The sequence below is a fragment of the Puntigrus tetrazona genome, chromosome 2 (genome assembly GCF_018831695.1).
Source record: "Puntigrus tetrazona isolate hp1 chromosome 2, ASM1883169v1, whole genome shotgun sequence".
NCBI lineage: Eukaryota > Metazoa > Chordata > Actinopteri > Cypriniformes > Cyprinidae > Puntigrus > Puntigrus tetrazona.
The window spans coordinates 3,767,950-3,784,489 of record NC_056700.1 but is presented as its reverse complement, the minus strand read 5'-3'; the positions used below and the strand labels follow the sequence as shown (position 1 = coordinate 3,784,489).

At 36.9% G+C, this 16,540-nt stretch overlaps 1 protein-coding gene across 3 annotated transcripts in view; it reads right to left on the bottom strand.

Annotated features, from left to right (window-relative positions):
* The window catches only part of LOC122355245 (corticotropin-releasing factor receptor 2), a 33,463-nt gene that overhangs the window by 5,144 nt on the left and 11,779 nt on the right, over positions 1–16,540 (bottom strand). For all 3 annotated transcript variants that reach the window (XM_043253319.1, XM_043253327.1, XM_043253336.1), the window contains exon 9: positions 5,453–5,494. In XM_043253319.1, the coding sequence (XP_043109254.1) occupies positions 5,453–5,494 (42 nt within the window). The remainder of the gene's footprint in view (positions 1–5,452; positions 5,495–16,540) is intronic.

The following is a 16,540-nucleotide window of genomic DNA, read 5'->3' as shown; positions in this document are numbered from 1 at the left end:
CCAAGACGTACAAGACGTTTGTGTCGGTGATGCTATCAGTGCCTGTTGATTTAGTTTTAGTCATATTTTAGTCGTCTGAATTGCTTTTGGTTTCAATCGATTAAATATCATGTGATTTTAGTCGGCAAAAATCGAATAGGTTTAGAAATGCATTAAACATTTCTCTAAAATGTCCAAACTCGTTAGCTGTGGTGAGACACAACATGCAATTAAGTTCAAATCAAAACGAAACCACTTCTCATGAAGAACAACGTGGTTTTCTCCTCGGTGATTATACAGGCTAATTATGTATTCTTTATAACAGCGTTTGCCATGTCATCCGTTCCTTCAAGCAGACATATTTATATCAAACATTTAGATTGATCTTTACTTTTGTTGCTTGATGAACATCAGTGACAATAGCGACTAATTAGGCTGTTATCCCTTTAAAAACCGAATGCACAAACGCTATGTACTTACACATCTTCTCCCTCCTGTTTAACTTCATTTAAGACATAATGGACGTGAATGCTCATCAAAACGGACGCTTCGAGATCATTTTATGTGCGTTTCTCTTTTATATTTTCGTTCAAGAGTGCTCACGTGCTTTCTATGCGTGTATGATTCAGCATCTGAGCTCAGAAACCAGATCGAATCGAGTCAGATTTATCATTGGCTTTATTTATTTCTTATATTACTCTCACGTATTGCCATTTTTAACGTTTTATGAGCGAGTATCAATAGGCTACGTTACGGTTAGAATATACCAATCTAACCTTCAAGCCACGCAGATTTGTTCCCAAATCGCCCCTCTCTAACATTTTCGTTTATTTTTATTTATTGTCGAAAAAAAGGATTTTCGTCATTTCAAAATCGAAAATGATGGCGAAATTGAGCAAGTCGGTGAAATGAGCAGTTAGCAGTTGATACTTTACTATACCATACTACATGAGCGCTCTCCGAGAATAACGATTGTCTGAAGCCCATTTAGAAACACGACCATCACAATCAAAACACATGCCTGTGCCATCGCTCCTCAGACACCTTCAGGAAGACTGTTTATCTGTCTGGGCTTCTTGAGGAGCATTTGGATGATTACTTCATTATTAGATCATGTTTCCTCAAACCGCATTGAGGCCTGTTTTATCATTAGGCTTGGTAGAACGCGATGCCCTTTTGAAAGTGTGTGTCTCAGTGAGCTTTATTATGAGCGAGGACACACACAATCGGTGCGATTTCGTTCAATTGTTGCCAAATATATCCCACCGCTTGGCGGATGCAACTGTAGCAATATAATTAATCAGTGCTATTCATTTCACCTGGCAGAAGCTTTAATGTTGAAGCTGAGCAGTGTAATAGCAATTGGAGCAATTTTTGCTGATTTTTGGGCATTTTTACGTTGACGGTTTTAGAATTAGTTGCCAGATTATTTTTGACAGTATACCATATAGACGGAAGGTGAAGACATTGTGAGACATTTGTGAGTTTTTTCTCCAAAATCATGTTAAAAAAGTTTGAACAATAATTAAAACATCAATCAGTAATAATGCTTTAGTGTTACCACTTCAGTCCTACTTTTAACCCCCTCTCGTAGTGAATCCTATGGGGTTTGTGACCCCTGGGTTAGGAGCCACCAGTGCCTTGAGGTTTCTGTAAGAAGTCAGACACTTTTGATGATCTTGTTATTGGCTCTTACTCTTCCTTTAAGAGGATTACTGATTCACAGCACTTATCACGGAGCCCATTCTGCATGAATTTTGCTCCCGATCAGATGAAGGTTTTGTTATAACGTAAGCTTTTCAATCTAGGGTTGCATTTAATCCAGTTAACTCCCAGGTTGTGGTGTTTTTTTCTTTCTTTCTGCAGCTGAGATAGCGCACGGGCTTTGTATTGTGAGGCTGTTATTGATTTAGGTTAACAGCATGAGCCAGTGGCATAAATCTGTTCGGCTGTTTGTTTTGATGGCCACAAAAGAGTGAATGACGAATGTCACAGTAGGTTAAGAAAGCGATTTTTTCTTGCTAGAGGCACGTGGGTTGGCATTCAACTTCACTAAAGCCAGGCTCACAATGTGCAAAGTCCTTTGGGATTGTTCTTGTCAGACTGTACGAACATCTCAGTTGTTACTAATATAACACTGTACGGTCAGACAGTCGAGATGTGTTAAAAAAGGGTGCGCAAAAGCAATCAACGCATGCATTATTATTGCATTGCACTTAAATGTTGGCTGTCCTGAAAAGTATATGAATGGTGGCAAAAGCCAACATATTTAAGAACAATGTATCATAAGCAATACCACACGAGGTCTAACGCTGTTAATCATAGCAGAGGCAACATATCAGATGGATTTCGTGAGTTTACGGCGTATTGAAATAATCTCTAGCATTGATTGTGATCATGGCTTGTCCTGAAATGCAAAGAAAGTCTGTGGTAGACGTCGCACCGCAGGACTATGCCCAAAATTTATGGAGATAAGATTTGATCGCAGCGGCTGTCGCTGAACATGTCAAAGTAACAATCAAAGACGACAGATTTTAGCTTTTAGGATTTTAACATTTGTCTCAGACGGCCAAATCGTGGCTAAAATCACTCAGTGTGAGTCTGGCTTGAGGGTGTACTAAGAGTGTTTTTTCATTCTTTCATTCTTTCTTTTAATTTAGCTTTCTGCGTTTTTAGCTGTCATGCATTAGGGGCCGCTGTTATACATTTTCTGAAAGAGTACAAACTGTATGGACCAAAACACGGTGAAGGAGAAGCAGAAATGAAGCAGAAACGAGAAATTGCAAAACAACCCAATCATCAAACTTTAAACGGCATGCAAATCAAATCGTTAGCGAACGAAATGTCAGCAGTGGTTTGGGATGTTGCTTTTTTATGAAAAAAACATTGAAGTGTTGGTACAAAGGGAGGCATCAAATTAAAAATGGAATAATTAAAAATGCTGTCACTTTTTTAAACATTCGGTACTTGCTTATTATACAGATCTTAAACATTTCTGAAGCATGTTTATTTTAATAAAAGATTTAAAGTGTGAGTCTACTGAACTCTGCGGTATGTGTCTGTGACTTCACACAACATCAATGTGATTTGCATTTATATAGCGGCAATTTATGCTCCGAAAAAATAAATAAATAAAATGACATATTATAGGCTTTTCGTATTAAACCTACCTTCGTGTAATGAGTCGTTCATAAAGCATAATGTTTTTCTTCCGTCTAAACACATTATATTTTTTATGGACAAACAGAGAATGACAGAGCTGACATAGTGTTGGTTTTGACATGATTTGATCTGATTTGATGTTGACCGTGTAGATATTTGGGATGAGCTCGATGACGGGGTCGGCTTGAAAAAGAATATTCTCATCTTGCCTGGGGTCCTTACAAAATTATTACCCCAAATATAAATCAGATACAAAGACAGTTCATTAGACTGCAGAGTAACATTATAAAAATAACCAACTTAAAGAGTAAACAGATGTTCATTTGACAGGGAAGCCAAATGCTGATTGTGTGTGTGTGTGTGTGTGTGTGTGTATTAATAAAACCTTCCTGGATTCTGACTGGTCAGCAGTTGTGTTTTATTCACGATAAAGCACGGCTATGACCGCTTCCTCCAGCAGCTCTGTATATCACTCAGCAACACCCTTAGCAACCGCTGTTAGCAACATAAACAATCAATAAAACAGCATAAAACTGTTCCTGTATTGTGTATTTCTGCATAATTCAATGTCTGTTATTTAAGTATGAATGTTCCTGCTGGCGTTATGTTTCATCTTTCATCTTTGGGACCACGTCCTTCCTAAAAAACTTCCTCACGCGAATATATGCTGTGTGTGCGGCGTGATGAGGAAATATTACTGTATCTACTACTTTTCTGTTTCAGGTATGACTATGTATGTCCGTAACGTTTACAATGTGATGACGCTTGTCACCTTCTCATGCTGAGAGATAAGCAGATGTATGTGTGAGAGAAAATATTGTATATGGTGTAAAAAAAATATATATATATATATATATATATACATATATGCAGCAGACGATAAGCTATTCTTTTTAAGCTATTTTTATTTAAGCTCCAAATGAGAGGCGCGTACGGAACATTATCTGGCGCTGGCTGTCGAGGACTTTTTTTAGCAGAATGACTACATTTAACGGATTTTAGTACATGCATTTTTAGGTTTTAATTTTTTTGTGTGTGGTAACCGATCAATAATAACACGGCTGAAGGGCGTTGCTAGGCACGACGTGATTTATGTATCTTGATTGTATCTCGTACCTTATTGCTTACACACACACATATATATATTTATATATACATATATATAGTTCAACAGCAATTGAATGCTAATGCATTATAAAAACACACATTTATTTTTGCGCCTGACCTTATTGAATATGCATTTGCATGACTTTACCTTTCAGGCATAAAATTTATGGGAGGACAGTATTAAAATGAATCATGCAACGCTATTATTTGCGCTTGTCAAATTACTTGTATTTGCACCATTACTTAATGCTCCAATAATCAAGTCCTAAACCATTTTGCACCTGTGTCTGTTCACCCGCACCCGATGAGCGCCGCCTCAGCTCATTTGCGACCTTGCGTTGGTCAGTATGTAAATGAGACGATGCGTCTGTGTTTTTTCATTTGCACAATGTCAGTAAATCACCCACAGATTTAACACAACAGCTCTTTCTTTTTCTTTCCCAGCGGTTGCACATAATGTCTATTTTAGTAACGGAAGCTTAGGCTCAGCTGCTAATCTGTCAAACTGAGATTTGAATTCAAGGAAGTCGTTTTTGAAGATGGTTTTTAAAATCACGCCGAGTTGAAGACAGAGACATGTCCTGCTAACGCATGCCTTAAGCACCATCTGCCAAAAAACTGGTGTGATTCTAATACAGGCAGATAATCACCCTCTCATAGCCTCAGATACTCATGCAAATGTAACCTCATGCATGTTCTGTAAACTAAATATTTTGGCTAACTTGATAATGCTATCAGCTACTAATAAAATTTTACATTTTATATATTTTCTCCCACAGTGCAGAAATTGTAATGATGTGTATGTGAGCCAGCTTTTATCTACACACACACCCAATCACACACACACGCACAATATCAGTCTTGCTCTTCTGTTCTGTTCTGGAAATCTCTGGAGAAAATGTCAGATGTGTCATATGATATCGATATTAAGAAGACACTGATACAGTGACTGAAGAGGCATCCTATAAGTAATAAAAACCTCCCTATTAAAAGAGAGCAGTTTGCAGGGTGTTGATAGATTGCTCTGTTCTTCTTGGTGTTTGTGTGCAGCGAGTCAGTGTAAATAGCCTCCCACATAATAATAGACTTGGGTGGCAGAGAACAGATAAGGTGACGGGGTTATATGGCTGTGGAAAGGGCTTGTACATTGATAGTAATTTTTCAGTTCTGTCCAGCCATTAAATTAAATGCATCATTGACTCACCTCCCCGTTAAGAAAGCAGTAAAATACCGACACAAAGAATCCCTGTAAAAAAAAAAATGGCATGAGTTAATTAACACATCATTGGTAACTGCGAATAGTAACCATTTAAAAATACAAAATTACTATTTAATATGCCATTGTGATTAACACAAGAAAAAAGGTGGTTTGAAAATCATTTCCTTTACCAAAGGCGTGTTCTTGCACTAAAAAAAAAAACACCACCAACAAGAAAAGAACTCCCTGGAACAAAGCTCCATCCGAGAATAATTGGCACATGTTGTTACTAAGGTGTCTGACTGACTGCAGACAACAATCAAAGGTTGCTGGGAAATAATGTTCTCAGGGGAAACAAAACTATTTTCCACATTGAAGCCCTTAAAATATTCATGACGGCAGAAGAGGAGATAGACTTCAGACCTCTTCAAACAGAAAGAGAGCAAGAGATCCCACTTAAAAGGTGACATAAGACCAATAATGGTCCCTAACTCTCTCGCACAATGTCTATCTCTACAGTTGTTTTTGGGTGTGCATGACAGACACTAGAGTAAACAGAAGTACAATCAGCAATTACGATATTAAGCACCCTGGGGATCGATTGCATAAAAGCAATGGCTCATCCATCATCCCTTGTAGGACTCAAACCAACAACCTTTTTGTTATTCGGCTTTACCTAATTACTAATAATTAGTGCTTTACTGAATGGACAAGACCTCCCACGAGTGTGGCATGTTACAGGGACCAATCTGCGTAAGAATACATAAAAGGATTTAGAGACATTGCTGCACAGCTATCCCTATTTTCTTTGTGATGAATAGAAATAGGCATCCATTTACTGTTGCCAACTTGGCACGTCCAAATGTAGACAGATTCACTGATTAAATTGGGTTTTATGTGATTTTGATATAATGTTTTGTGTCGTTCACGTCCGTTGCAGACAGAGTGTAAACAAAGTGTGCTTTCCATTTCAGTTCCCGTGAAAACAATTTAGCTTCTAGGATTCAAGTATCTAATGCTGTAAAAAAATTCGTTTTTCCAGTTAAACAGCGTTAAAAAATTATTTTTCCTGTCCTGTCAGCTGTTATACTGTGCTCGTAAAACACACTCTTTAATTGCATGCACAAATACGATGGCGTACAATGTAGCCTGCATCATTTCCAACCTGGTCTGCTAAAAATCTGTGCACGTTTTGTACAACACCATTTTGCAACGGTCATGGACTTACTGCAAATTTTGTTGCAGTTTCAAAGAGAAATGTTCACTGAGTGGCACGATAAAAGTTTGCTGGCATATTACATTCATATAGGTACTTATTGTGGCATTTCAGAATTGAAATATCCATTTATTTTGGAAATACACCCTACACGATAACCAACCCTAAACCTACCCACTAGTGTTAAAACGCAATTGTTTAAACAACCATGTCATTTCCACTTCCTCTTACACAGGTTTGAACTGATTTGTTGTACTCCGTGAGCTACCGTTTATGAAAACCCACAGATATGAAGCTGGATATGTGTGATGCTAACGTTCAAAAGCATTGTTTTTCAAATATCCCAGCACATTAATATTCAGATTTGCTCAAAACTTGAATAGTGGCAAATCCTTTAAATATGAAAACACAGGTTGTGAGTCAGAAGCGCCGGACTGTCCTTGCAGAGTTGGAAATTCCCCAATTTACAGAAACAGCTGACATTGGCCGCTCTCTGTCAGGTCCACGAATCAGTCCTCCTTAAATGCATTGAACACACTTTAATATTTGTGTTGAACTGTTCTGGAACAGTACTGTAAACACAACTTAACCACACATTTCTTAGTTGTGTCCTCTTTTGGAAGCACAAAGTAGTTTCACTTCCTCAATGAAATACAGCTCCAACTACTTTCTTTGCATATACATTTAGGCAGTTTTATGAAATAAACCCACACTGTGACGTAGAAAAGTGGGGACGTGTTTAAACGAGGCATTTTAGGAGGGCATAGCTTTTGGAATATCTCTTTGGACTTTATTACTGTATCTATGCACTAACAGCAAAAAGTTATTTTCTTGTGGGCTCTGAATCATTGAAACGACTTTGTCCGGTGAGAAAAGACATTGACAGGCACAAAATATTCAGTGCTTTCAGCATATGAAGCAACAACACAGCACGTCTTGACTCACAGAGAAACAAAAGCAAGGTTCTCAAGCCTCTTGCCCCGAGAGGAGAAAACTATACAGACGCATCTGCAACAAAGTCAAGCTCCAGTAGGCAAACCTTCACTTCAAGGTGCTTTCATCAGCATGTTCCAGATTCTTAAAGACCTTCTACAGTCACCGCAGGGCCTCATCTGTGTGTCCCAAATCACTTTGACCCTCTGGGTTTGCCAAGAGATCAGTGTTTCACATTCGAAGTCATATTCGAAGTTTGTCATTGTCAATCGTTTAATGCGAAACAAGGTTCTTCATATTATTACCATAAGATGATGTAACTGTGCGATAATAACATCTAACTCTCGCACTTTGTATTCATTTAGTAGTTAGCACCCCTTTAGTCTGTCTTTTACATCTGTGCAATATTCTACTACATCCGTGTCTGTCGTTTGTTGAAAAACAGCAAGAGGCTCGTTAGAGACACATTGTTCAGCATCTCGCAAATCTTTCAGATCTCACAAATCAGGCGGTCCGCTGACAAGTCCCCAACAATTTCCATAATTACATTTTTAATGAAGCAGTCCTCTTGAATTGCCACTGTAGTGTTAAGGTCAAATTCATTAGCTAGGTCCTGAGGTAAATGGAGGAAGAGGCCAACAGACACATACACACACACTTCGGATGATGTTTGACCAAAACTATGCAAATTACTATGTAGCTTTAGAGCAGATCTCAAGGATTGGGATCAGGCCCAATCAAGTATTTTTTTACCCGATTGGTATCGGCTCTCCTAAACCCAATCCTGCGTCCTATACTGAACAACATGGATATGACTGTTAAACAGATTTTTTTTATTTATTTTAAGAACATTAGGCTACTTTTAGCCTGGAGTTGGTTAAAGCTGCAAGGATATCGGCAGATACTCTATATTTAATGACTCAGATCATTTTGGGGTACAAAAATTGATTGGGGAACACTGAAATTTTGAACACTGAAACTGAAAGGTTTGATAAATAATACATGAAGTTTAAAAGAAACGTAACATGCCATGCTCAATGTAAGTGCACAGAAGACTGAGAAGAAGAAGTTTGTATGTTTCCGAGATGATGGCCAATGGGATTTTGGCAGGAAGTGGAGCAAGTGGGAATTGGGCAGGAATTGGAGCTGCATTAGTCATGAACCCAGAAACAAGACGGCATAATAACATATGGCTTCATGGGCGTACTCAGTGAATGAGAAAGAATGCAAATGAAAAGGATTTGCATGGCAACTGCAATTTTGATCATAACCCATATGTTGTTGTCCCACTGTGAAGCCTGTTTTAGAGCACTTTCTCACAACTAGATTTTAGTGAATGTAAAATATATATTAATTGGACTGCACTGGCACTATCAGACAAGAGCTAGGCTTCATGACATAGCTCTTGTCTTTGGGAGAGTTTATAGCTGAATCAAATTTGTTTCATAAGTAATACATTTTGCAACATGTAAACTGTTATAGAAGTAAACTTAAAACCGATTTGAGCTCAACAATAACATCTTTTTCTTCCGTTCACTGCTGAATTAAACTTGTTTCCTTATTGATGAACTTTGCACAGTTACTGACAGGAGAAATAATGACATTCTTTTATTGTTAGAGCTGCTTTGCAGCAGAACATGAATTTGAGAGAAGATGCATTGAAACAGTTGTAAATAAATATATAAATAACATGACTTGAGCTGACAAAATGGGCTTTTACGGTAAATTAGCATCTGTTTTCCTAAAGTACAAAACACCTTTAAATTTACAGTGAAAATAACAACGTTTATTTTAGTATTTTTCTACTTTCTGCTGCCTAAGACTGTCTATTTTAAAATAAAAAATAGGCTTTCTGCGTCATTTCACCACACACAGTGAAGGAAATAAATAAATATCTAATAACAAGGGCCTTGACTCCCACATAGCCATTAATCCAGTGACGGGCAGCTGATGTTGAGATGCTCTGTGTGCCTACACTTTTTCTGCCTTTCAGAGCAGCAAACTCTCACCCACTCTAACTATTGACAGCAAACTGCAACAGACCCACACTGACAAATTATATAAATATGTTATGATATAATTAGCTTCGGAAATGTAATCAATTAGCAATATGCCACTAACAGTGGTTTATAACAAATGAACGGTGACAGAATTACTTCTGTAATCTTGCATTCACTTCCTCAATTCATTTTTTTATTTACATCTTCAGTTAAAGAGGGGGCCAATGCATTTACAGTAAAAAAAAAGAATAATTATTTGGAAATGTGTTTTCCCATTCATTTATTACAATAAGTACGTCTTATTTAATAAACCAAGATTATTCGCCCTTTAAATTCCTCCGATAAAGCTTCAATATTGCATGTAACATTGCTTGTTTTGGCCATGACAAGAAAAATAATATATACAATTTAAAAAAAATATATAGAAATGACATATTTCAGAGCTGTGTGCATCAAATTTACTTTTTATTTTATGACAATCACAATTTCTATGCATAGACTGGTTTTAACTTTATTATTATTAATACTGAGAAAAGGGTCTGAATACTTAGGACCATGTGACATTTCAGTTTTTCTTTCTTAATAAATCTGCAAAAATGTCAACAATTCTGTGTTTTTCTGTCAATATGGGGTGATGTGTGTACATTAATGAGGAAAAAAATAACTTCAATGATTTTAGCAAATGGCTGCAATCTGTAATTAGTTACATTAAAAATAGTTACATCTGTAATTAATTTTCTGTACTTACATTTATAATGACACTGTTGACCCATCCTTTACACCTTAATCCACCTTAAACCTACCCATACTATCAAACCTGTCGCTAACCTTACCCGTATCCACCTCAGTGGCAGCAAACGTGTTTTACAATACAATATGAACACAATAAGTACATGTTTTTATGCAAGTAGTACACAAGGCCACCTAATATAAAGTGTGACCTTTTTTTCAAGCAGGAAATAATTATCGCTATTGTTAGCACATTCTCTCTAATGTAACGTCTACAGTATGCCCATCTACAAAGGTCTTCTGATTCCATTTAGAATTTTCCTTTGTGCGCTTTTTAAAATAATTGGGAAAGTCTTCAGTGGATCCTTTAACTGAGTATCACATTTTCATAAACAGAGTCACATGGCTGAGCCAGAACGAAACTGCTGCTCATTTGTTTGATTTGCAATCAAGCAGTATTCTTCTCCAGATTAAGACACATGCGACAGTGGTACAGTACCTGCAGCTGCGAGCACCTTAAGTGCTTGAGTTTCCCTGCAAATATTTCAGCTGTGTGTCTCTATGATTTGTGAATTAATCATTCTTTTGCATTTCAGTAAATTGGCCAAAGCATTCGCATTGAACCATCTGAAGTGGTTTCGTACTAAAAACGACCAGTATTTATCTACTTAAACTTGATTTTAGCCTAACAATAAATGTTTTAGCTTGTAACTAAAAGTATAAGATTCTGCTGTTTGAATTAATCTGTTGAATAAAAGACTAACTGACTCATTAATACAGTGTTTTGTTGCCACCATAACATTTCCGCCAATCGCTTGAGGTATTCGGCCAATCACAAGGCACTGGATAGCTGGCCAATCAGACCACACCTCACTTTTTTAGAACGATAAACTTTGTACAAATCGACCCATTTCGGGAAAGCAGGGCTTGGAGGAGAAACAATAATGTACAGTATGTGTTTTTTTTAAAACTTAAACACATTGCATTACACCAAATACACAAAATAATGTTCTTTTTAGCAACACCATATGACTTCTCTTAATGAATCCTTGAGAGTAAATGAAAATGGCTTGTAAGCATAAATTTACATGAATAACATACGATTAAATACATAGAATTGCTTTACTCGTGTTTAATAATAAACTGCTCGACTTGTTTTTTGCAAATAATGTTACATGAATGCTGGACAGAAGGTTTTCTCAGAGGTGAATTTAACATGAGCATATACAAATCGTTCTAATTTCTTTGCTTTGTTTGTGTGCAGTCATTTCCCCTCTCTGTGTACTCCTTCAGGCGCTCTTGCATGCAAAAGCAGCGTCCTGATTCTTTGGACGGGACCACACCTTCCTCTGGCGCTCCGAAGCAGTCATTAAAAAGGCCAGATTCTCTTATTAAATGCCAAAAGTTGAAATATGGTCCAAATCACACAGTCTGGAGCAAGCCAAAACATATCATCCAAATCTGCTTATATTGACTGCTTCAGGAAGAAAAACACTAATTTATAAAAAAAAATGTAAAACAATGGGTTGTTTGCATCAAAACAAACGCAAATGACAGATTCAGTGTAAGAGTTGTAATACCAGGGCATAAGAGTCCTGCTAATACGCAGAGAGTAAAGTAGCCGCTGGCGTTTCATACATACTGCCTCAGCATGCACATCAAAACACATCTTGTCAATAGTAATTCCAAGATATTTGTAGCCGCAAACCGTTTCCACCATTTGACCTTTTTATATAAGTCGGTTGTGGAACAGAAAGGCTGGATCTTCAATTACCATGCCTTTAGTCTTTTTTTACATCAGCAAAAAATAACAATAACAGCATTCAGTGTTGGGGTAAAGCATTATAAGTACAAGAGTCAATTTTTTCAAGTTACTAAAATTATGCATTCATTTTTAAAAAAAAAATTTTTTCGAAAATGTCCCATTTATTCCCTGGCATTCGTTTAAGGCGTGCTCTCTATTGTACAGACATTATTTTACATTTACTTCGGTCCGAGGCTAATTAATGTACCGCTTGTTCTCGAATATTCCACTTTTTTTTCTGTGTAGATATAAATTCTATGCTTTCGCAGCCTGCCCTGTAATGACAAACGCTGTAAAATACCCAAGATGTTTCACTTGCGTAGTTTTGAATGAGAAAAAAAATGCAAGTATTAAAGGGGTCATATGATGCGATTTAGAATTTTAAGCAGAAACTGTCACTCGAACTCGACTTTTATGAAAAAACAAGTCAGATAAGATTAGAAAAACAATGCAAAATAACTTATTTTCTATAAAAGGTAACACATTTTAACGCGTGACATTTAAAAGTAACTTTCCCCAAATCTGAAGTCATCAGCAATTTCTAAAATAAATCTGTCAGTTTATTTGCCCCTACAAAAAGGGGCAAAAGAACACAGAATTATCTTAACTAAGGTCTAGTTCGGGTTTAAGTTAAGCCACGTTTGTGAAAGCGGGCCATAGGGTACACGCCTACTTTTAAGACGCCAGTACTGACACACAGATATTTCAACTATGTGCTTAAGATGCGTTTGCACAGCAGAAGAAGTCATTGGAGAAAGAAATGTAGATCGAGAATCATTTTGGAATCAGGTCGTGACTCCCAGGATCGGATCGGGTTGTGAAGTGTCTGAAGATTCCCACTCCTACCTTGCCTGCATGTCAACCTGTTGTTTGGGACTTCTAAACCAAATGATGAACCTTTCATAACCCCTAATAAGGGCACTTAAAAGCAGAAGAGGAGTCTACAAAGAAGAGTCATCATAATCACTTTTAATTAAGGCAGTTAAGGCATCATCGTGAAGCCTGTCCGTGAAAACAGTTCATACCTGACCAATCTCTCCAAACATTTCATCACCGAGGATGAAAGTATCATTTGAATTTCTTTGGATATTTTACCTTTGCTGCAGGCATTACTATGGCCTCGTTGCACAAATGAGGTATTTTCTGAAGATCTGAAGCAAAACTTTTATAGAAAACAGGATCCGGGTGATCTGCACATCTTCGGTAGTCGCCTCCAATCTTAAATGGACATGAAGATTTCATTACCTCTCTCTCTTTAAAACCTTGTGTAACATCCAGCTAGTGCTGGGCAATTTCTTTGCATTTTATTTTCAAGGGGAAATGAATAGACTGAGACTATGCGTAAGAAGTGTAATAACGTTTTTTTAATCATCTGGGCAATATATTGCACAATATATTCACTCGCATCTCGTCAGTTAGGCTGGTTCTTTGATTAGTGAATAATCTCCATCACCTGTTTTCAAATGGAGCGGCAGTTAACAGACAGAGCTGTAGATCGCTGGCAAACTACAGAATATAGGCTTCGGTGTCAAAAATGAATCACCCGCAAAACTGAACGCCATATTGATCAACAGTTGAAAACAAATGATGGAGATTTACCGCTAATCAAGGAACCAACTTTACTGGCGAGATGCGCATGAATATATTACCCAACCTTGCATTCAACTGATTCAAAAAGTTATTTTCTTATGCATAGTCAGTTCATCTCGATGGTAAAAATCACCTTATTCTTACTATTAGATCTAGTTGTAATATGCATGCTCTCTCAAGCAGAGCCAAGTCTACTTCTTCAAAGAAATTATTCCATGTAATTATTTTTGGCCATCTTTATCTTGCGCTTTATTTATTTTTGCAGAGTGTTCTTAGTTTATGAGCGAAACACATGAAATGTACTTTTACTTTTAATCAATAGGATATCTGGTTATCCACAGACAGCCTCACGACTCTAGGATTATTGGAAAGTTTTACATTAACCCCTTGAAAAGTTGTACGTTTTAAAATAAGTTTTTCATTTTCAGTCTTTCATTCATTTTATGTACCGTTTTAATTTCACATAAAATGCTCTATTTTCCTTTGGAAACCAACCAAGTATAAATAATACATTTGTAAAATTAATCTTAGAGATCTTTAACTTTTCCTTGAACAGACAAGATAGATATACAAAGTTGTTAGAGAATTGTCATGGTTGTCTTTTCTATTCAATGAGAATAAAATATATATATATATATATATATATATGTATATGTATATGTATTGGCATATCAAAACTGAATTGATGTTAAACAGTAACAGAAAAACCTGTCTTCTGTGATTTGATTGGTTATCTCAGTCATTTTACACAGTTTATATGTAAAGTCTTAAACTTAATGGCTGCTGCTGTGTAACATCAGAGTAATTACATGCTAAATACATAGGGATTGTCTGCTTAATATAAACCAAAAAGTGTCGTTACTAATGCCCTGTTACACATTACCTAACATTAGAGCTGTAGACACCTGTACCAGTGTGGTTACATGCGGCATACACATCTAGTTACTGTGTAAGTACACATGTATTAGGACCACAACATAAAGTGGAACCAAGCAGGGTACTGTCCTTTCAAATGAAGACCATGCAACCATTGACCATGACCATGTGGTTAACAGAAACATGGTAGAAGCTGCCAAATTAATTCAAACTAACCTAAAAAGGTCAGCTGTCAGCTCCACCATCAAACATTCAGCCAACAAAACCAGTCTTTTTGCAGTACATTAAATGGCATTACTGTGTAGTGAACAAAATATTATTGTTACATAATTATACGTTATTTACAGCCATATGATTTACAGCATACCGTCTTTTACTCAGAATTGACGGAAGACAACCCTGTGGCCGCTCACACCTATCGACTGAACATTTGCTGTCTGTTGTGGAAATCATCAAAGAAAGGCATACGACTGTCTGAAATAAAGCAGGTTGCGGACGAAAGCAATGACACCTTTGCCATTGAGGCATCAATCAGCGGTCCAGCTACCGCTTGCCTTTTAAAGAAGCAGCGGGAGCCTTTTTTACTATAAAACATTACATAGAAACTTTCCTACATTTGATCTAAGATCATTTCTCCAATGGTTTCAGATCTTCACCTTGCCAATGCCCCAATTAATGCCATCAGCACATAAAAGAGCACCAGTGAATGCCCGGATCCTTTACACAAGAAGACCAAATACCTCCAGGTTTCTGTGAAACTAATTTACTAGTTGGCTTTTGAGAAAATTCAACCTCGAGTGAAACAAGAACGGGCAATTTTTGCAACATTATTTCCTACAACTTGAGAGTTTCAAGTAAATGGGGAAATCTATGATTTTTTTGTACACATTTTTCAATAATTCAAAAACCAAAAAGAAATGAATGATTCGTTTATGAACTGGCTCTGTATTACAGCTTATAACGTTGTAAATAATGTTCAGTTTCAGTTTCACTTCATGCATCTTCAGGAGCCATGGGTATTCATTTTATGTTACTTGATAAGCTGTTTTTGTTCTCAAAAAACATGCAGCTGCTGTCTTGCATTTTATGAATCATCAAGGACCTTACTCTTCTAAGGAGAAAAAAAGTCACATCCATCTTGCATGGCCCGAGAGAGAGTGAATATATTAGCAATACATTTTCATTTTTGAGTGAACTATGCCTTTAAGGTATAGTGCTGGGTTCGCCATGTTTTTTTTCATTACTGACTACACACTACAGTGCCAGTATCAACTATTCTTCGCAGGTGTCAGTGTGCCAAAAAGCATACTGTGGGCATAACCTAATTAGTCAACGGGCAAGCAACCGATTGCCTGGACAATGTGAAGGAAACATCTCATTGTGTGTAGCTGCTATATGTGCTGTGGCAGGCTGTAGACTAGATCTTAGATCATACTCTATAACATTTCTAAATGAACTCGAGCAGGTCTGTCAGGATGCATACACACACACACATACACACACACACACATATATATATATATATATATATATATATATATATATATATCAGTTACATTATTGCGTGGCACAATGTCAGTTTGCACCATGCAGAACTTTTTCAAAAATAGTTTCAGGCTCAGTTCACGAGTCTCTATTTTTACACCATATTCCCTTGACCTCAATTAAATACAGTAATACGACACTACATGGAGGTCTGCAATGACAATTTCGAAGAAATGATAAGCCTGAATTTGTCACAGTGTTTTGCAAAAATAGATTTTGTGGATAAATCAAGAACCAATTTTATTGTTTCAGTTTATTTTGGAAACGTGTAATGGGCATCTAACAGGGAATAAATCAGCATATTAGAATGATTTCTAAAGAATCACGTGACACCAAGGACTGTAGTACTGATGTTAAAACTGTAGTATTTCCATCACAGTAATATATCTATTTTTATATCT